Genomic DNA, 21,494 nt, shown 5'->3' on the forward strand with positions numbered 1-21,494 from the left:
TTCCATGCTTGACAATTAAAAAATATTACATCTTCTGCTGCATCTCCTAAAAAAGAATGCTAGAAATAATAAATAACACATCCTCTGCAGTTCTTTGACATTTCACATATAGAAAAACCATGAAACAGATCCCCCTTTATGCTGACTGACAGGCATTCTAAAACTGGCACAGACTTATTTTTAATTTATTTAAATCAGTGTGGAAATTGTAATTTTAACTTGAAATTGGCAAAATCTCTTTTATTTCTTGAATAGAAAAACCTTACATTTTAATTCTAATGTGTGAATCCTTTTAAAATCTGAATTTTTAAAAGGTGTCACCATGGGGTAATCTAAGAGGATGTTAATATGCTATCTTCCCTAAAAATATTTTAACATTTTCCGACAATACTAAAAACTTACCTTCTTCCATTTTTAGGATAATAGAGTAAATAGATCATACGAATATTCTGTGGTTTATTTATAAAACAATTATATTCAAGTCTTACCATGGAGTAACAAAATTTTCAATTCCTTTCAGTTTTTTTCCTTTGAAGAAAATACGTAGCGAAACCAACTATAAAACCCTCTAATTATAAATCAAATCCAAGATATTGTTGGACAATGAGATGCTTTATTAAATTTGATACATTTACTATATAAGAATTCTGTGAGGAAAAAAAAGGGGGGTATCAAATTACTTTGGAGCTAGGTCTCTGCATTATAAAGTATGTCCCCAAAAGGTGTCCTCTCACCATACCCGATGGCTATAAGCATACAGATCACCAAAAAGCAGCAATAGCTTTTCCTGGTAAGACAAGTTTCAACTGACCTGCCCACGGTATTACAAGTTCTCCTAGCAAAATAAAAAAAGTCCCAATCCCCATGTCTACATAGTATCATCTCCAAGCAGGTGAGATGGATGAAGCACCTGGACCAGCCCTACATCTGTGCTTGGCATGAGGTCCAAACAGGATCAACCTTGGGAAGGCCATCTGCCCTTCATCCAGACTCTACTTGAACTATTCCGAGACTCCTTGGAGGGGTGAAACGTCTAGAAAAAAGAAAGCGAGAGAGAGAGAGAGAGAAAGAGAAAGAGGTTTCAATATTGAAAGGAATATACAAACGATCAAATTCAGCTGCACCAATGTTGAGGGGAAGGATGGAGAAGTTGGAAAATAAGCAGCTTTGCAAAATGTTCTCTGGTATGACAAGAACTGACCAGAGGTGCGACTGCCCCTGACATATCATTGATGAAAGCCACCCATTTTCTTACCAGGCATGGGCGTCTCTGCAATGAGGTGTTTGTGGTTGGTAAACAGTTCAGTGGAATCTTGTTCTATTGATCTTTCCTCTAAGTCTGATTCTGGGATGGTAGTACAGCCACCTAGTTGGAAAAAAATATATACAGTATTTTAAGCAGTGTGTAGGAAAATCTGCCTCTCCACACGGCAACCACATGCTTAAGAACATACCAACCATAAAGATAACAAACGATGTGAAAACAATCTTCAGGAGCAGACCAAAAAGAATAATTTCAAATGTCTCTCTTTGGTGAAAAATACTGGGAATGAGTAATTGCCCCCAAAGACATCTTTGCAACACTTAGGTCACTTAGCAACAACAGCAGTGGTGTTGTCTTTAAGTTTATTCTTTTTGAATTCAGAAAGTACATATGTGGTATCTGTAATATAAGGGCACCTCAGCAGGAATTCTCTCTAATACCAGAGCATCAGAAGCTATAAAAACCAAAGCACATCGCCCACAGCTATGAAACCTTTCTTGAGCAAAGAAGAAGGTTGCTGGTGTCCTGAGATGGTGACTGTGGTGGTATTTCTCTAGACTTTGATTCTACCCCTGCACCTCACAGTACAGACACAAACACCTCATAATTCAACAGCGAAGCCATATGCTGCATTGCGGAAGCTTTCAATTCCAAGTCAAATCCACAGTGACTTGAGGATGATCCAGAACCACTGCACTTTTAAAATACTGGGTATAAGTCATTTGATTTTATTCACCAAAATCTTGTAGGGGAAACTCATGTAAGAATTTCTTGACTGTATCTGTAACTTGATTTGACTAATTTGCTATCATTTTCTGGAAAATGTATGGACATGCTGTATACTATACAAATTTTTTTTTTCCCCAAAGCCATTCTTCTTGTTAATGTAGTGTGATTTTTTTTTCCTTGTCTGAGGCTTCTCACACATGGAGTCCAAAGTCTCTGTACTCAAGTTTTGCTTATGCATGAGGGGGTTTATAAGGAAAGACAGGGTATCGAAGCACTGATTTGTAAACCACATGATTCAAATGAGAGGGAAGTGGGAAGATCCCACGTCTGGAGGAGAAGACACCTTACCATTCATCCTTCTGCATCAACTCTGAACAAAGAAATTGGTGCCAAGGGAAACTTGAGAGAAAAGCATCTCCACATTCATCAACTAAGAATTAGAGGTAGCCTCAGAGGTTCCCCAACAGGATATGTTAGAATTCTCCAACAGCACAATCGAACTTGCCTGGCTGTATCTGAAAACAGTGAGGGTCTCATCCAGAAGCAGGACCAGGCTTATTTTTAATTTCTTTCCAAAGCCTGTATAGCATGGTAACAATGATTATTACTGAGTACTTTCTAAGTGCTAGAAACCCTGTCCATATTATCATGAAATAGATAATATTATTCTCATCTTACAGATAAGAAGACAGATCTCATGAGATGTAGTAACTTGCCAGGATCACACAGCTCCTAAGGAGTCAGGAATAATGCCCAACTCACAGCCAAGCCTGACAACTCCCAAAGCACGTGTCACCTGACCACTTACTTTATGGCTCCTCAGTTGCAGCATTAGTCAAAGAGGTACTGTGGCTGCAGGTCTCAGGTGTCAGCAGATTTTATTCCACCTGGCAATCCACTGAGTGTGATGGCAAGGAGCACCGCTTAGAGCACTGTGAGGCCAGTGCAGGCTCTGAGGTGCTGGGACCTTGGAGAAGTCCAAGAGATAGCACCCTTCTCCTCTTGACCCCTCACCCAACTGAGATAAAAAGTAGGGCATGTGTGGTGAGGGAGAACCAATGATACCAATGATAGGGAAGAACAGAAAGAAGGAGTGTGCTCCTTGCAGAACAGAAACTGAACTCAAGAAAAAAAAAAAAAAAGGACTAAGAATGGCTTGGTTTCTCATTGCACACTCACAAATCAGGTTAAGGTATCCCTGAGGCAGAAGGAGGGAGGAAGCTATCTTCACACACAAGGAAATCTCAGTATACCCAGCCAACAAATGGGAAGACTGTAGTGGTCAGTTAGTGGTGTCTGCCACATTTGTGGAGAGGCAGGTCTCCACTGATTAAGTAGTGTCCACCTTTTTTATTCCAGCTGACTCAATAATGATGCAAGACAGAGGATAAAGACTTAAAAGCACTTCCTAGTTCTTTAATCACACAGACATGAAAGGACAAGTCAGTCATTACAGACTATGAACAACTTATGTTATTTCTTCTTTCTTCCTGGCACAAATTTTTTTTTCCTTGTCCTTAGTACAGTGAAATTTTTTTAAAAATCTCTCAAATCCCACTGCAGGGCTGACCAGTCACTTGCCCTGGGAATCCCATCCCCCTTTTTTGGGATGTCTCCATGTAGTCAGGCTGAACAACCATATGCCTAGAGTTTCTGCCCTCTTGGTTTGGAAGAAAGAATAAGGTATGGGATCTGACATCCTGACCAATGGAAAATGGGAGAAGGGAAAAAGCTGGGCGGAGAATTTCCCTCCTGCCTCTCCTCAGGAAGACTCTGAATTATTACTTTTCTTTTACCAACCTCCAGGAAAGTACTGTATGCTGGGTAGATGTACCTGCTGGGTCTCTTCATGGCTCTTTGAGACAAGTGGTCACCAGCACAGGATGAAGTACTTTATATTATATTGTACATTTCCTTCACTCCCTTACCTTTTTCCTCATCCTCCCTTCTCCAACTTTGCCAAATAAACCAGCATTTTAATCCTTGCCTCAGGCTCTGCTTTATTGCAAAAATCACTGATACTGGAAATAGTTCTAAAAAAACAGGCCTTCAACACAGAATTTGGAGGTTAGATTGCCCACCTATATGTAAGAAATAAGGGCTCCATGGGTGGGAGCAAACGGGATGGGCATAACCCTGTTATGTAATTATGTAAGCTTTCATCCATGGCTAACTGGAATGAAGTACATGTAGACGTCAAGACTGTCAGATTGAATAGCTGTGGGGCGGAAATATTTATAATTATAAGCATTCCCGAATAGGGCGGCTGCTTCTGATGACCAGATATGTTGAGAAAAAAAAGAAAATGGCAAGTTTGGTGAAGTTAATAGGCAATGAAAGGCACATCCTTAAAGTCAAAGGTCACTTAGGCCTTGCTAGTTTAAGTGAGATCATTGGACCCCACAGCACTGGATATCACCAGGGAGCTTGTTAGAAATGTGGAATCCTAGTCCTGAATCTGCCAAGGACAGATGAGTATAACTGATGAGATTTTTGCTAAGAAAAAAATACTTGTTTGTTAAAAATGTCAGAATAAATAGTAACACAAAAATAAAACATGAAACTTCCAGACTATCAGAGACCCTCTAAAGCCCATCCATGGAAGTGGAGTCTGGGTTCCACAGACGCCGGATAAAGTACCCTTGGCTTAGAGCCTGTGTCATCAAAGGATAAGAAGAAGAAAAACCACAGATGGATGAAATCATCCAAACACACATTGTGTGTGCAGAACATAAGAGCCAATAGGCAAAAACAATTGAGAGCCAGGGACCTCCTGATCTGGAAATCATAGTACTATGGACTTAGTGTATTCTGGGCACCTGGGTATGAATTCTCAGTGCATTAGCTTACTCAATCCTCAGGCAACCCTATCAGGAAGGGTTTATTGGCCCTATTTTACAATTACGAAAGTATTGATATTAACTTGTGTTTTTTCTTCAGCTTTCCCTCCCATATGCCTCTTCCCCCCTAATTTCTCCAGGCCATTTTGTGTTTCCTTGCCTTAGAAATTTGTACTGGGGCCATATCAAAAGTAATCTGAAAATACTCTTTTCTAGCCTTAGTGTTCCCAAAGCCTGAGCTCATGGAAGATACGAAAGTGTCTCTGGGGAAAGATTTTCTCTAGTGGTAATTCAGGGGGTAAAGAGAGCCAGGCTGGACCACTCCAGGGGAGCAAGCCATCAAGTGATGGAGATGCAGGCACAAAGAGGGCTAGGCATGAGGAGCCCCAACCTCAGCAAGGACTTGCTCACCCACCAAGCCTCTGCTGTGGGCTTAGGCAAAGAGGCTGTAGACAGTACTGCACCCTCATTTTTTGAGCTCCAGGGAGACAGGAGCCAGGGGAGGCGGGGTGGGCAATAATAACTGAGACTGAATTTCCCATCTTCTTGTTCATAAAGAAAAAAAAGAAAAGTTGACATTTTTGCATCCCTGACTTAGCTTTGCAAGACTAAGTGTCAGGCCTGCTAGAAAGTCTCAATTTATTAAATGTAAACCTAGAGATTACCTCATTTGCCAGAGGTCACACAGCAAGTCTATATGAGCTGAAGCCCAGCTCTTCCCATGGCAGCCAAGCTTCTCAAAAGGAGCAGTTTTTAAAATTTCTAATCTATCTAAACTAATACTTTTGTAAAATGTTCATAACAATAGAGGAGGAGTCAAGATGGCGGAGAAGTAGCAGGCTGAGACTACTTCAGGTAGCGGGAGATCAGCTAGATAGCTCATCTAAAGATTGCAAACACCTACAAATCCAACGGGAGATTGAAGAGAAGAAGAACAGCAATTCTAGAAACAGAAAATCAACCACTTTCTGAAAGGTAGGACTGGCGGAGAAGTGAATCCAAAGCGACGGGAAGATAGACCGCGGGGGGAGGGGCTGGCTCCCGGCAAGCAGTGGAGCAACGGAGCACAAAATCAGGACTTTTAAAAGTCTGTTCCGCTGAGGGACATCGCTCCAGAGGCTTAACCGGGGTGAAGCGCACGCGGGGTCAGCGTGGCCTCAGGTACCGCAGGGTCACAGAAGGATCGGGGGTGTCTGAGTGTCGCAGAGCTTACAGGTATTAGAACGGGGAAGCCGGCTACAGAGACAGAGCCGAGGAGTGAGCCCTCAGCTCGGGGTTACCTTGAACCGGTCGCAGGCTCGGTGAGCTCGGAGCGCGGCCGGAGCCGAGGGAGACGGGAGTAATTGGACGCTGTTCCCTGAGGGTGCACTGAGGAGTGGGGCCCCGGGCTCTCGGGTCCTCCGGGCCGAAGACTGGGAGGCCACCATCTTCATTCCCGTCCTCTGGAACTCTATGGAAAGTGCTCAGGGAACAAAAGCTCCCGAAAGCAAACCTGAGCGGATTACTCAGCCTGGCCCGGGGTAAGGGCGGTGCAACTCCGCCTGGGGCAAAGACACTTGAGAATCACTACAACAGGCCCCTCCCCCAGAAGATCAACAAGAAACCCAGCCAGGACCAAGTTCACCTACCAAGGAGTGCAGTTTCAATACCAAGGAGAGCAGCGGAATTCCAGAGGAGGAGAAAGCAAAGCACAGAACTCACGGCTTTCTCCCCATGATTCTTTAGCCTTGCAGTTAATTTAATTTTTTTTTCTTTTACAATTTTATTTTCTCTTCTTCTGCTAAATTTTTTTAACTTTTACCCTTTTCTTTTTTAACGTTTTTTAACTAGTTTATCTAATATATATATATTTTTTTCCTTTTTATATTTTTTCTTTATTGGTTTTCTTTTTTTAATTGTTTCTTTCTTTCTTTCTTTTTTTTTTTTTCTTTCCGAACCTCTTTTTATCTTTTTCCGAACCTCTTTTTACCTTTCTCCCCCCTCACGATTTGGGATCTCTTCTGATTTGGCTAAAGCATATTTTCCTGGGGTTGTTGACACCCTTTTAGTATTTTACTTGCTCCTTCATACACTCTTATCTGGACAAAATGACAAGGCGGAAAAATTCACCACAAAAAAAAGAACAAGAGGCAGTACCAAAGGCTAGGGGCCTAATCAATACAGACATTGGTAATATGTCAGATCTAGAGTTCAGAATGACGATTCTCAAGGTTCTAGCTGGGCTCGAAAAAGGCATGGAAGATATTAGAGACCCTCTCGGGAGATATAAAAGCCCTTTCTGGAGAAATAAAAGAACTAAAATCTAACCAAGTTGAAATAAAAAAAGCTATTAATGAGGTGCAATCAAAAATGGAGGCTCTCACTGCTAGGATAAATGAGGCAGAAGAAAGAATTAGCAATATAGAAGACCAAATGACAGAGAATACAGAAGCTGAGCAAAAGAGGGACAAACAGCTAGGACCACGAGGGGAGAATTTGAGAGATAAGTGACACCATAAGACGAAACAACATTAGAATAATTGGGATTCCAGAAGAAGAAGAAAGAGAGAGGGGAGCAGAAGGTATATTGGAGAGAATTATTGGAGAGAATTTCCCCAATATGGCAAAGGGAACAAGCATCAAAATTCAGGAGGTTCAGAGAACCCCCCCCTCAAAATCAGTAAGAATAGGTCCACACCCCGTCACCTAATAGTAAAATTTACGAGTCTTAGTGACAAAGAGAAAATCCTGAAAGCAGCCCGGGAAAGGAAGTCTATAACATACAATGGTAAAAATATTAGATTGGCAGCAGACTTATCCACAGAGACCTGGCAGGCCAGAAAGAGCTGGCATGATATATTCAGAGCACTAAACGAGAAAAACATGCAGCCAAGAATACTATATCCAGCGAGGCTATCATTGAAAATAGAAGGAGAGATTAAAAGCTTCCAGGACAAACAAAAACTGAAAGAATTTGCAAACACCAAACCAGCTCTACAGGAAATATTGAAAGTGGTCCTCTAAGCAAAGAGAGACCCTAAAAATAGTAGATCGGAAAGGAACAAAGACAATATACAATAACAGTCACCTTACAGGCAATACAATGGCACTAAATTCATATCTCTCAATAGTTACCCTGAATGTTAATGGGCTAAGTGCCCCAATCAAAAGACACAGGGTATCAGAATGGATAAAAAAACAAAACCCATCTATATGTTGCCTACAAGAAACTCATTTTAAACCCGAAGACACCTCCAGATTTAAAGTGAGGGGGTGGAAAAGAATTTACCATGCTAATGGACATCAGTAGAAAGCAGGAGTGGCAATCCTTATATCAGATCAATTAGACTTTAAGCCAAAGACTATAATAAGAGATGAGGAAGGACATTATATCATACTCAAAGGATCTGTCCAACAAGAAGATCTAACAATTTTAAATATCTATGCCCCTAACGTGGGAGCAGCCAACTATATAAACCAATTAATAACAAAATCAAAGAAACACAAGAACAAAAATACAATAATAGTAGCGGACTTTAACACTCCCCTCACTGAAATGGACAGATCATCCAATCAAAAGATCAACAAGGAAATAAAGGCCTTAAATGACACACTGGACCAGATGGCCATCACAGATATATTCAGAACATTTCATCCCAAAGCAAAAGAATACACATTCTTCTCTAGTGCACATGGAACATTCTCCAGAATAGATCACATCCTTGGTCCTAAATCAGGTCTCAACCGGTATCAAAAGACTGGGATCATTCCCTGCATATTTTCAGACCACAGTGCTCTGAAGCTAGAACTCAATCACAAGAGGAAATTTGGAAAGAACCCAAATACATGGAGACTAAACAGCATCCTTCTAAAGAATGAATGGGTCAACCAGGAAATTAAAGAAGAATTGAAAAAATTCATGGAAACAAATGATAATGAAAACACAATGGTTCAAAATCTGTGGGACACAACAAAGGCAGTCCTGAGAGGAAAATATATAGTGGTACAAGCCTTTCTCAAGAAATAAGAAAGGTCTCAGGTACACAACCTAACCCTACACCTAAAGGAGCTGGAGAAAGAACAAGAAAGAAAGCCTAAACCCAGCAGGAGAAGAGAAATCATAAAGATCAGAGCAGAAATCAATGAATTAGAAACCAAAAAACAATAGAACAAATCAACGAAACTAGGAGCTGGTTCTTTGAAAGAATTAATAAGATTGATAAATCCCTGGCCAGACTTATCAAAAAGAAAAGAGAAAGGACCCAAATAAATAAAATCATGAATGAAAGAGGAGAGATCACAACTAACACCAAAGAAATACAGACAATTATAAGAACATACTATGAGGAACTCTATGCCAACAAATTTGACAATCTGGAAGAAATGGATGCATTCCTAGAGAGATATAAACTACCACAACTGAACCAGGAAGAAATAGAAAGCCTGAACAGACCCGTAACCAGTAAGGAGATTGAAACAGTCATCAAAAATCTCCAAACAAACAAAAGCCCAGGGCCAGATGGCTTCCCGGGGGAATTCTACCAAACATTTAAAGAAGAACTAATTCCTATTCTCCTGAAACTGTTCCAAAAAATAGAAATGGAAGGAAAACTTCCAAACTCATTTTATGAGGCCAGCATCACCTTGATCCTAAAACCAGACAAGGATCCCATCAAAAAAGAGAACTACAGACCAATATCCTTGATGAACACAGATGCAAAAATTCTCACCAAAATACTAGCCAATAGGATTCAACAGTACCTTAAAAGGATTATTCACCACGACCAAGTGGGATTTATTCCAGGGCTGCAAGGTTGGTTCAACATCCACAAATCAATCAATGTGATACAACACATTAATAAAAGAAAGAACAAAAACCATATGATACTCTCCATAGATGCTGAAAAAGCATTTGACAAAGTACAGCATCCCTTCCTGATCAAAACTCTTCAAAGTGTAGGGATAGAGGGCACATACCTCAATATTATCAAAGCCATCTATGAAAAACCCACCACAAATATCATTCTCAATGGAGAAAAACTGAAGGCTTTTCCGCTAAGGTCAGGAACACAGCAGGGATGTCCGTTATCACCGCTGCTATTCAACATAGTACTAGAAGTCCTAGCCTCAGCAATCAGACAACAAAAAGAAATTAAAGGCATCCAAATCGGCAAAGAAGAAGTCAAACTATCACTCTTCACAGATGATATGATACTGTATGTGGAAAACCCAAAAGACGCCACTCCAAAACTGCTAGAACTTGTACAGGAATTCAGTAAAGTGTCAGGATATAAAATCAATTCACAGAAATCAGTTGCATTTCTCTACACCAACAACAAGACAGAAGAAAGAGAAATTAAGAAGTCAATCCCATTTACAATTGCACCCAAAACTATAAGATACCTAGGAATAAACCTAACCAAAGAGGCTAAGAATCTATACTCAGAAAACTATAAAGTACTCATGAAAGAACTTGAGGAAGACACAAAGAAATGGAAAAATGTTCCATGCTCCTGGATTGGAAGAATAAATATTGTGAAAATGTTTATGCTACCTAAAGCAATCTACACATTTAATGCAATTCCTATCAAAGTACCATCCATTTTTTTCAAAGAAATGGAACAAATAATCCTAAAATTTATATGGAACCAGAAAAGACCGCGAATAGCCAAAGGAATATTGAAAAAGAAAGCCAAAGTTGGTGGCATCACAATTCCGGACTTCAAGCTCTATTACCAAGCTGTCATCATCAAGACAGCATGGTACTGGCACAAAAACAGACACATAGATCAGTGGAACAGAATAGAGAGCCCAGAAATAGACCCTCAACTCTATGGTCAACTAATCTTCGACAAAGTAGGAAAGAATGTCCAATGGAAAAAAGGCAGCCTCTTCAATAAATGGTGTTGGGAAAATTGGACAGCCACATGCACAAAAATGAAATTGAATCATTTCCTTACACCACACATGAAAATAGACTCAAAATGGATGAAGGACCTCAATGTGAGAAAGGAATCCATCAACATCCTTGAGGAGAACACAGGCAGCAACCTCTTCAACCTCAGCTGCAGCAACATCTTCCTAGGAACATCGCCAAAGGCAAGGGAAGCAAGGGCAAAAATGAACTATTGGGATTTTATCCAGATCAAAAGCTTTTGCACAGCAAAGGAAACAGTTAACAAAACCAAAAGACATCTGACAGAATGGGAGAAGATATTTGCAAACGACATATCAGATAAAGGGCTAGTGTCCAAAAGCTATAAAGAACTTAGCAAACTCAACACCCAAAGAACAAAGAATCCAATCAAGAAATGGGCAGAAGACATGAACAGACATTTCTGCAAAGAAGACATCCAGATGGCCAACAGACACATGAAAAAGTGCTCCATATCACTCGGCATCAGGGAAATACAAATCAAAACCACAATGAGATACCACCTCACACCAGTCAGAATGGCTAAAATTAACAAGTCAGGAAATGACAGATGCTGGCGAGGATGCGGAGAAAGGGGAACCCTCCTACACTGTTGGTGGGAATGCAAGCTGGTGCAACCACTCTGGAAAACAGCATGGAGGTTCCTCAAAATGTTGAAAATAGAACTACCCTATGACCCAGCAATTGCACTGCTGGGTATTTACCCTAAAGATACAAACGTAGTGATCCGAAGGGGCACGTGCACCTGAATGTTTATAGCAGCAATGTCTACAATAGCCAAACTATGGAAAGAACCTAGATGTCCATCAACAGACGAATGGATAAAGAAGATGTGGTATATATACACAATGGAATACTATGCCGCCATCAAAAGAAATGAAATCTTGCCATTTGCGACGACGTGGATGGAACTAGAGGGTATCATGCTTAGCGAGATAAGTCAATCGGGGAAAGACAACTATCATATGATCTCCCTGATATGAGGGAGAGGAGATGCAACATGGGGGGTTAAGGGGGTAGGAGAAGAGTAAATGAAACAAGATGGGATTGGGAGGGAGACAAACCTTAAGTGAGTCTTAATCTCACAGAACAAACTGAGGGTTGATGGGGGAGGGGGGTTGGGGGGTGGGGTGGGGTTATGGACATGGGGGAGGGTATGTGCTATGGTGAGTGCTATGAAGTGTGTAAACCTGGCGATTCACAGACCTGTACCCCTGGGGATAAATATATATTATATGTTTATAAAAAATAAAATTTAAAGAAAATGTTCATAACAATAAAAGGAATTACTAGAAAAATGAAATAAAAATATAACACCCCTCATCTATTAGTAGTAGATTTAATCTTGGTAAACGTACTCTGTCAATTGCTAAGTTTCTAAAAACTTACTCTCAATTTCAGATTCACAAAAAAGTCCACAGATGTCAGTCTTCTGGCCACATTTTGTTTTTTGTTTGTTTGTTTGTTTAAAAGATTTTATTTATTTATTTGACAGAGATCACAGGTAGGCTGAGAAGCAGGCAGAGAGAGGAGGAAGCAGGCTCCCTGCTGAGTAGAGAGCCCGATGCGGGGCTCAATCCCAGGACTCTGGGATTATGACCTGAGCCGAAGGCAGAGGCTTTAACCCACTGAGCCACCCAGGAGCTCCTTCTAGCCACACTTTGAACAGCAGTGACACGAGATATGGTCTACCTTAATTAATGCAACATACAGAATTAGAGTTTAGGAATAATAATTCAGCAAACTCCTAATTATCTAAAGTTCAGATAGCCAGCAATCTTATTTTGGCAACAACAGGGGCTTCTCACTTCTCTGTTCTATTCAAATATCTGGCTGGCAGGTCCCTCACTGCATAGTGTCCAGAACAGCCCCCATTTAACTAGCAGGGAGATGTCCATGTTCTCAAATACCTGTTGCTGCCACAAAAATGGGGATCCGCTTTTATTTCTGTGCTCTTTTATAAGAGGAGATTCATTAAGAAAAACTGAGATCAGGAGTTGGAACTCTGGGAACACTGTAATAAGAGAACAATGTTGTAAGTGGTAGCTAACCCCTGCAGGTAACCCTGCAGGTAAAATTGTAAAATGTGAAGCATGTATCATGAATTGTGAATTACTAGCATAGGAGCATTTGGAACAAGGTAGTCTATAAATTGGAGACTACACCAATGATGTTTAGAAAGACCTTTCTGAGGCAGTTTACTACACCGCCTATTCCTCTGAACTGTTACCAAATTATGCACAAGCTCATTTGTGTTAACCATACCTAGCTGTAAAAATTTGTTTTCTTGCAAGTTAATAACCCATTAATACATATAGCAATCCTCATGTAGCCAGGAAACTACTTAAGTAAAAAAACCTTACCCAGAATTCTGAATAGGAGTTCACCCTAAATTTACAAAGATGATGCAACTCTAGCATTTTTTAGGGAGTCCAAACTATCCTCAAACCTGTCTCTGCATTTAAAAGCAAACTATGAAATGGTTGAGCTTCCTCTTTAGCCGGGTGGAACATATTTTCTCAACAAGGGAATTACACTAGGATTTCCTACCAACTGTCAGAAAAACAAACAGATAAAAATAACAATAAAAAAGAGCTCAGGTTCTCTCCCTAGGTTGCTACTGTGGCATTAACTATTAAGTTACAGAATTCAAAGGTCAAGATAGGAGGCCAGGCAGAAACAAATGTGACTATCCTCTGGAATACTGGATAGAGATCAAAATCAGACTGCAAAGTAAACATTGACATGCCAATAAATGTGGAACCAGCTAGCTGGCAGGAGAGAAAAGTAAAGCCCTCATCTGTAGTGTCTGTGCATGTCCATGGTGTAAATACTCCCACCATGGCCAGTATCAAGCAAGCAAAGTGACATCGCCGACTAAGCCTGGCAGAGCTGCACATAGTTAGCACTTTCACCATAGGCTCTGTAGGCAACAACCACCTCGAGAGCATAGAGTAAAATAGTAAAGAGTTTTGAGGTACATTATCTTTCTTCCAGATACAATGTATTTGATAATAAATGTACAGAATTTAGTTTTTAATAACAGCTGAATTTATCAACTAGCTCACAGAATTGCTAAAAAGTCAACAATTGGCTCTCATGAGCTGGTGAGAGCCATCTCCGGCACTGAAGGTGGGCATGGTGTAGGGGGTTTAATGTTGTGTTTTGAGTCCTCAATTCAAACTGTGGCACTGCATTTATGAGCCAACCAATCTTCCGGAGCAAGTTATTTCACTTAAATGAGCTCCAGTTTCCTTATCTATAAAAGAGAGATTATGGCAACCCTCCTTCATAAGAGAGAAATTGATGTGTGTATGAAAAACACAGTAAGTCTTGACTATATTTTCAGATAAAAGTCAAGAACACTAAAAGAAGAGTAAATAGGCCAAGATAAAGGTCCCTAAAGGTGGGAGTCTGAAAGGGTAGGGTTCACACAGGCTGAAGCACCTACGGGCCAAGACACAGCTCTGCAGCAAGAAAAGAAAATGCCCAGAAACCTTAAACATGTGGCCACCTCTGAAATGGACTACTCTTTTACTCATGCCCTTACACCTTTCCTTCTACTTGATCAGCTTTATTCTAATATTTGATCCTATCCCTATATGAATCCTGGTGGCCCAGCTTACCTGCCTCACCCTCTACCTTAACCCAAATAGTCTAAACCAGGGGTTGACCAGATAGATTATTTTTTAAACTCTGCAGGCTATCTGATCTCTGGTGCAACCACTCAATTTTGCCATTGTACTGCAAACGCAACCAAAAATAATATGTAAACATGATTAGCATTGGTTGTATCCCAATAAAACTTTATTTACTAGAATGGGTAGTAGGCCAGAGTTAGCCCATAAACCATAAATAGTTTGTCAATCCCTGGGCTAATCCAAGGTTCCCAGAAAGTCACTCTTCATATAGTATCCTAACTCTAAAGGATCCCAGAGGCATTTATCACTGTTAGATTACCTTATAGTATTACTATAATAACTAGAAGGAGGAGGAGGAAAAAGTGGAGGAGGGAGAAAGGAGGAGGAAGAAAAAAAGAGGAGAAGAAGTAGTAGTATTAGCAAGAGTAGTACTAGTTTAAAAGCATATTGTTGGGGTGCCTCGGTGGCTTTGTCAGTTAAGTGTGTGTCTTTGGCTCAGGTCATGATTCATGATCCCAGGGTCCTGGAATCAAGGCCTGTATCGGTCTCCCTGCTCAGTGGGGAGTCTGCTTCTCCCTCTGCCCCTCCCTTCTACTCCCTGCTTCTGTGCACTCACTCTCTCTCTCAAATAAATAAATAAATAAATAGTGAAACAGAAATTGAAGGAAAAAAGCATATTGTTTACCCCATTGCTACAATATTTTTGGTTTGGGCAGTGATAAATTCTTTTTTAATAGACTACTTTTCAAAACCATTTTAGATGTTCACAAAAATTTAGCAGATAGTACAGTAAATTCTTACATATCTTCTGCCCAGTTTCTCCTATTATAATACCTTGCATCAGTGTAGTACATTTGTTATGGTCAATGAACCAATATTAATACATTACTATTAACCAAAGTCCTTGTTTATTCAAATTTCCTTAGCTTTTACCTAATATCTTTCTTCTGTTCAAAATCCCATCTAGGATACCACATGACATTAGTTGTCATATATCCTTTGGCTCCTCACAGCTCCTCAGACTTCCACTTGTTTTTGATGGCTTTGACATTTTTGAGGAGTATTGGTCAAGTATATTGTAGAATGCCCTTCTACTGGAATTTATCTGATATTTTTCTCATGACTAGACTGAGGAAAATTTTTATAGGAGGTTTCTTTTTATAAATTCTTAAGGTTTCCAATATTTTAGAATTTTCTCCAGGGGTTATCTTTCCTTTTATCAAAAGTGAAAGCTAAGTGGGCAGTGACTGGAGGTACTATAGGGGAAGGAGGCAGTGAGACTTGACCTAGACTGTGAAACTCACAGTAGCGGACCAGGCTGGGCCTGGTGGCAGGACCTAGGCCAAGTTATCAGCTGCCCCATCTGTAAAAAGAGGGCCTTAAAGAGGACTATCAGGAGGATTATATGAGACCATGTACACCCAGTACAGTGCTTAGCACACAGTACATTTTATCATCTCTGCCCTCTTAATTTTTTTGGCAAAATGTACTTTCTGCACCATTTTTGTGGAATCAAAGAACTTCAGTTTTCAGTTCAACTGCCTTCATTTAGTAGATATCAAAACAGAGGCTCAGAGAAGGTAGCTCATGCTGCTGATATCCCAGAGCTAGTTCTGATTCTCTTGCTTCCTAAACCACTAGAGCTTTCTCAAGAACACGTCCTTTTCCAGAAAGATCTCAATGGGTTTGTTTGTGAGTTGGCTACCCTAACTAGTACTTCTTTTCAATGATACAGAAAATCCAGCAGGTTGGCAAGCTATTCTTTGGGTGTATTTTAGGACTTCATTGATTTATTTTCTTGCAATGGTGACCTTTGCAGTCAATTGGGTGTATGGGTGAGAAAGTTCCATTCCTTCAGGGAGGAAAAAAACTTTTCTTCTCTCTTCTTCATACACGTGAGAGGAATCAAACAAGGTGACCTGAGCATCACAAATGACCCCAGACCCTGCTCTGACCTGCCAGCCAAAGAATCATCTGTTCACGTGGCTTGAATTGCCACTCAGAATTAAAAACAGCAGAAACCTCAAAAATATACACCAGTGATATTCTTCATTTAATCAAGATTTAGTTGATGGATAGAGTATTTTTTTGAGGTTAATGTTCAGATTTCATTTAAAAGGTTTGTAATTCACGTGAAGGGTGGGAATGGGTACTTCGAAAAGAATACTTCAATATCTTAAATATGAAGAGCTTCCCAAAGAGACTATGAGTAGTAGTTTACGAATTTCTCTATAAATATAGCCATTGGGAAATGTTTTGGTCTCCCTCCCCTTATCTATCTATACATGTGTGAGGTGAGTGTGAACACACACAAGCACACAGGCATACAGACATGTATAGGAGTTTTTCTGATAATTCTCCTTTACTGTGTTCATTTTCCTAATTGTTTTTAAATATATATTTTTCTAACCCAAGGACACCACAGCTTAAAAAGCCAAGTATCCTACTGTACATTTGTATAGTGATTTTAGCTGAGTATTTAGAAACTTTTCAGCAAAATGGACCAGTGAAAGGAAGGATGTAGATAGAAGGGACAGGAGACATAGGATGAAAAGGAAAGGTGAAGAGAAAGGATGAAATCACCAACATAGGCTATGATTCTGTTTACATACTGCTGCTATGTAAGATATTGGGGCAACTTGCTGAAGGTGTAGATGATCAAATATTCAAGCATAAAAATACATTAGCAGTTAGGAAAATGTAATACAGAATAAGAGGTATAGCTAGGAAGAGTTGTGGATAAAACACAGATTAAAGACCTTCACCAGGGCTACAGTGGAATAAAAAGCAAAGGCTCTGGAAGAAAAGTGAGGGTGCACTTCCCTAATCGATCCTCCACCAATCTCTCTTCTTCTAAATTGGACTTCAGATTAAAGTGTCTGGTCTGTCCCATACTTAACTTGACATTTCCTTAAGAGCACATCATAAGTGGTAAGCGTATGCTTGTTGGAAATTTTATGACTAGTGACTGGTGTGTGTGTGTGCACATGCGCGCACACGTGCATCTGCACCCTCACATAACTCTGTTTTGTACTTAACAGTGATTTTAGAGAACCAACATTTCTGTGAAATTGGGTTTAGAAAGCTATTTACTGAGCAGAAGTGTTCCAGAAAAAAATATATATCTCATGATTGTTAATAAATACAATTTATTAAGGCACAGACTTCATCCAAACACATCTTGAAAATAAAGTTCTCACAAATGTACCATATTGCTTAATGTGTTTCTACCACAGCATGGTAAATCAGGTTGATATCATATGACGACACTGCTACTCTAAAGGAGGAACTGGAGAACATAAGTCTGTGTCTTTCTCATCTCCACTTCCAGCTGCCCTTTACTTTGTTGTAATGTGGAAGCACCCCACCTTTAACCTGGCTCAATTTTACAGTTTCAAAATTCAGCAAAGCAGAAGAAGAAAATGCTTTTCTATCTAGTTCTAGGTGTCCAGTTCCAACATATAATATTTGCTTTCCTATGTTCTGTTTCAGTCCATTCTACAACTTTTCTTTTTCCCTGTATTTGCAGATGCCATGCTGACCATTCGACAGTAACAGAGATAAACAAGGCTAGCAAAGAGAGGCAGGTGCAGGTCATTGTAATGTGTGTCCAACATGACAACCTGTGGAATGTTTGGGAATCCAATTCTGCTGCTTAATAAAAAGCTTTGATCCCCCCCCCCCCAAAACACACACAGGGAGAACCTAAAATGTGTTCAAGACTATGCATGTACCTATGTTTGAAAATATTTCCATTTCACACCTCACAGCAGAGACCAAGTGTGTGAATAAAAGGGAGGCTAATATATTTTAAGAGGTCTAGCATGTGTCTCAACAAGTTTTAAAATCCCCATAAAGGCTAAATACTAAGTCCCTTGGGGTGTAAGGGCTACAGTCAGAGTCTGGATTTAAGAGAGCAGGGTGCTCCTGGCATTAAGAGGTTTCCACAACTTGAATAATGATAGGTGTCTAAGTATTCTTTTAGCTAGACCACCATTTAGAATTTAGGTCCACTTGGTATAGAGGATTAAGAAATATGGGAACATAGCTATTTTCATCCATTGAAAATTATGTAAACAGAATGTACCAAGCAGAAAAAGAGTCCTATTTACAAAAAAACAAGTGCAGTCCATAAATCCTACAGATTGGAATAGATCCAGGTTAAGAATTTCTCCAGATGTCAGTCTGTAAACAGGGCTTCATAAAGTGAATTCCCCTAATTAATTGTTGGCAAGAATGATCTTTACACTATGTTAGTGCATTATGACCCTTTACCATATGTAGGTGAATTGCTGTCTGGCCCTATAGATCATTAATCAGTTATGACACGAGTCAGGAGAAAGAAGCAGGGGTCAGCACAACTTCTGATATGGAGAGAAAGTACCATGAAATTATTGCTCAGGAACTCAGAACTTTGCTCACTGAAGGAAATGAGAACTCTTCCTATTTATTTGCATTACATCTGTTTTTCTAACACATTTAGTTCTTAACCTGGAGCACTTGGAAAGACACACACCCAGTAAGAACATAAACATGGAACTTAAAAGAAAAAAGAAAGAAAGAAACCTACTCACTATTTTGTTAAAGTCTCCAATCACAATGTTTTCCCACATATTAACGAGGCTATTAAATCCTCCAAACAGGAATACAAAAGTATTACCAGGCCATTGTGAGAAGGTGGGGAAGAAGAGAAAGTTAATATTTGCTTTTCTTTGCCAGCTGATCAGTGTCTGGAGCAGTCTGCAACGAAATGCAAGATCTATTGTCTTTCAACTAGATCTTTTCTATACTGATAAGTACAGTATTTTCTTGTTCAAAAAGAAGGTGACTGTGGTTTTTAATTTCCATTTTGTTTCTAAATCCTAAGGAAATCCAATGTGCAACTGGAAAGAGACAAGATTTTAAGACATTTCCATTTCAAATACTTTCCTCTCCTAACTCCCACTTCAGAGACCAACTCTCTCTCAAAAGTACACACGTACAAATAAAACATTATGGCCACAGTTGAGAAAGAAAGGAAGCCAATAGTTCTGCAATAATAATTTCTTTCAAAAAATGAAATGAAATAGTAAGAGCATAACTCGACTTTGCCCGGACACCACATAATAAGAGAGCCAGTGTTCCTCTCAGCTTCCCTCTTGCATCAAGTGGCTATTAATTCCCCAATGATCCTGACAACATTTCTTCAACTTGAGTTTCTTTCACAACCCAATTAAAAGGCATAATCTTGACCAAACTGCGTCGTTTTTAATAATGACAGAGTCTAGGTGATGATTACGAAACAAAGAGTTCAGTTAGGTCACTCTGGTTGCAAACAGGTTCAGAGAAAAAAGGAAAGAACACAATGGCTCTGGAGAGTGCCTGTCCCATCATATTCTTCAAATACAATGAGGAACCCGAAAAAACACTCAGGAATCATTCTAAAGCAAATTCACTGTCTACAGATACATTTCTAAAATAGTCCATTAAACAATGTTTTATCTTGCAGAAAAGGGAAATGTACACAGGATGATAAGTTAGCCCACTGATCACAGAGAGGGATATCCTGAAAAGGGGCACTGCATGGCAAGAATCACCGTAACTTGAACCAAGTCATATAAATCTGGGCCTTAGTGTCCTTTTCCCAGAAATGCAGAAATTAAAGCATTTATCTTATGAGAGAAAAAGATTAAGTTAGTTAATACCTGTAGTATAGTTATCACAGAGCCTGGCACACGGCAAACTCCCAATAAATGTTAGCTATTATTTTCAATGATTAACCCCCAATATACATTAGTCATTACAATCACAGCCAATCACACAGGAAACTGCAAGACAGGAGGACAGCACAATTTATACTCCAGAAAATGCTCAAGTGAAAACTGAGGCTGGGGTAAGCAGACCAGTGGTGGAATGTTTCCACCTGGACCAAGTGGTCAAAACCCAATTGTCAGTGATGCATTAAAATAATTCACTTGAAAATTGTGCATTCCTTTTAAGATGAAATTCCTTTTAAGATGAAATCAAATAATATTAACACTGGGTGTTAACCACACTGGAATGAAACTAAAATAAATATAATAATTAAATAAAAATTTAAAACATTTTAAAAAGATGAAATCACTGAGAAGTTATTGTCAAAGATGACCACCCCTCTTGAAATCACAAAAGGAATTTTTTTAAAAAGGCTCACAAGAAGATGGTGATGATGATGATGATGACGATGATGGGTGCATCATCACATTCATTGTATTCTATTTACCAGCAGTGCCATTATTACTGAGAAATGCAAACCCACGAGACACTATGACATAAATGGAAGAAACATTAAGATAAAAGGGTAAAAGAGTGGTAGGTTTGCTTTCTCATGGGAAATTGAAATGGCCAGCAGATGAACCTTAAAAGAGGAAGTCTGCTGACCTAGTGTTACTAAACATAGGAGGCAGCCAAGGAGCAAGGGAATAAAGCAACGCATTTAAATGTATGCCTTGAAGGAAGCAAATACCAATTATTTTTATATGACTTTAATTCTCCTAGTGAATACTTTATAGGTGTTGGCAAGTCCTTCTGGAAAAGGAAGGGATTATTAATGAAGGATTCAGTGGCAACTGCTCACCACCAGTGCTCTAAGAAATAACACTTAACAAAGAGTCATTTAGTTCATACTTCATCTCTAAAGATATAGAAACTTTAAGATACTTAAAACACAGCAAAGTATTACATTCACATACACAGTCCTTTCTATTTCAGTTTCCAGATGATTCTCTAGCCTATATGGTAAAGAAATAAGCTTCCCATAGGGGGAAGGAAAGAGAATCTTTTTCTCTTGTGCCAAGAGTAGGTACTTAATATATACTATTATATCATATATATATATATATATATATATACAAAAAAAGGAATTCATGAAACTTGAAGAAACACACAGGAAAGAGTCCTTTAAAAAGTTATCTTTGAAGAATGCTCTACCACATGATTCCAGGATTGCAGCTGGTGACAGGCCACTAATGTAAGGTAGCCAATCTGGGAAAATGCCCAATCAGGTCCTGTATTCTATCTTGATTCTCAAAGAGCTTAATCCATCCACTCTAACCAATTCTTATATCATGTGAAATGAAATCTCCCTG

The 21,494-nt window shown here is 39.5% G+C and overlaps 1 protein-coding gene across 2 annotated transcripts in view; it reads right to left on the reverse strand.

The window, feature by feature from the left end:
• Positions 1–593: 593 nt before the first annotated feature.
• Positions 594–21,494, reverse strand: part of BBS9 (Bardet-Biedl syndrome 9) — a 453,073-nt gene continuing 432,172 nt past the window's right edge. For both annotated transcript variants that reach the window (XM_032871845.1, XM_032871835.1), the window contains 2 exons: positions 1,256–1,366; positions 594–1,033 (listed from right to left, as the gene is read on the reverse strand). In XM_032871845.1, coding sequence (XP_032727736.1) covers positions 1,002–1,033; positions 1,256–1,366 — 143 coding nt within the window. In that variant the 3' untranslated portion in view covers positions 594–1,001. The remainder of the gene's footprint in view (positions 1,034–1,255; positions 1,367–21,494) is intronic.

Source organism: Lontra canadensis, unplaced genomic scaffold, assembly GCF_010015895.1.
Source record: "Lontra canadensis isolate GAN:19392208 unplaced genomic scaffold, GSC_riverotter_1.0 scaffold2, whole genome shotgun sequence".
NCBI lineage: Eukaryota > Metazoa > Chordata > Mammalia > Carnivora > Mustelidae > Lontra > Lontra canadensis.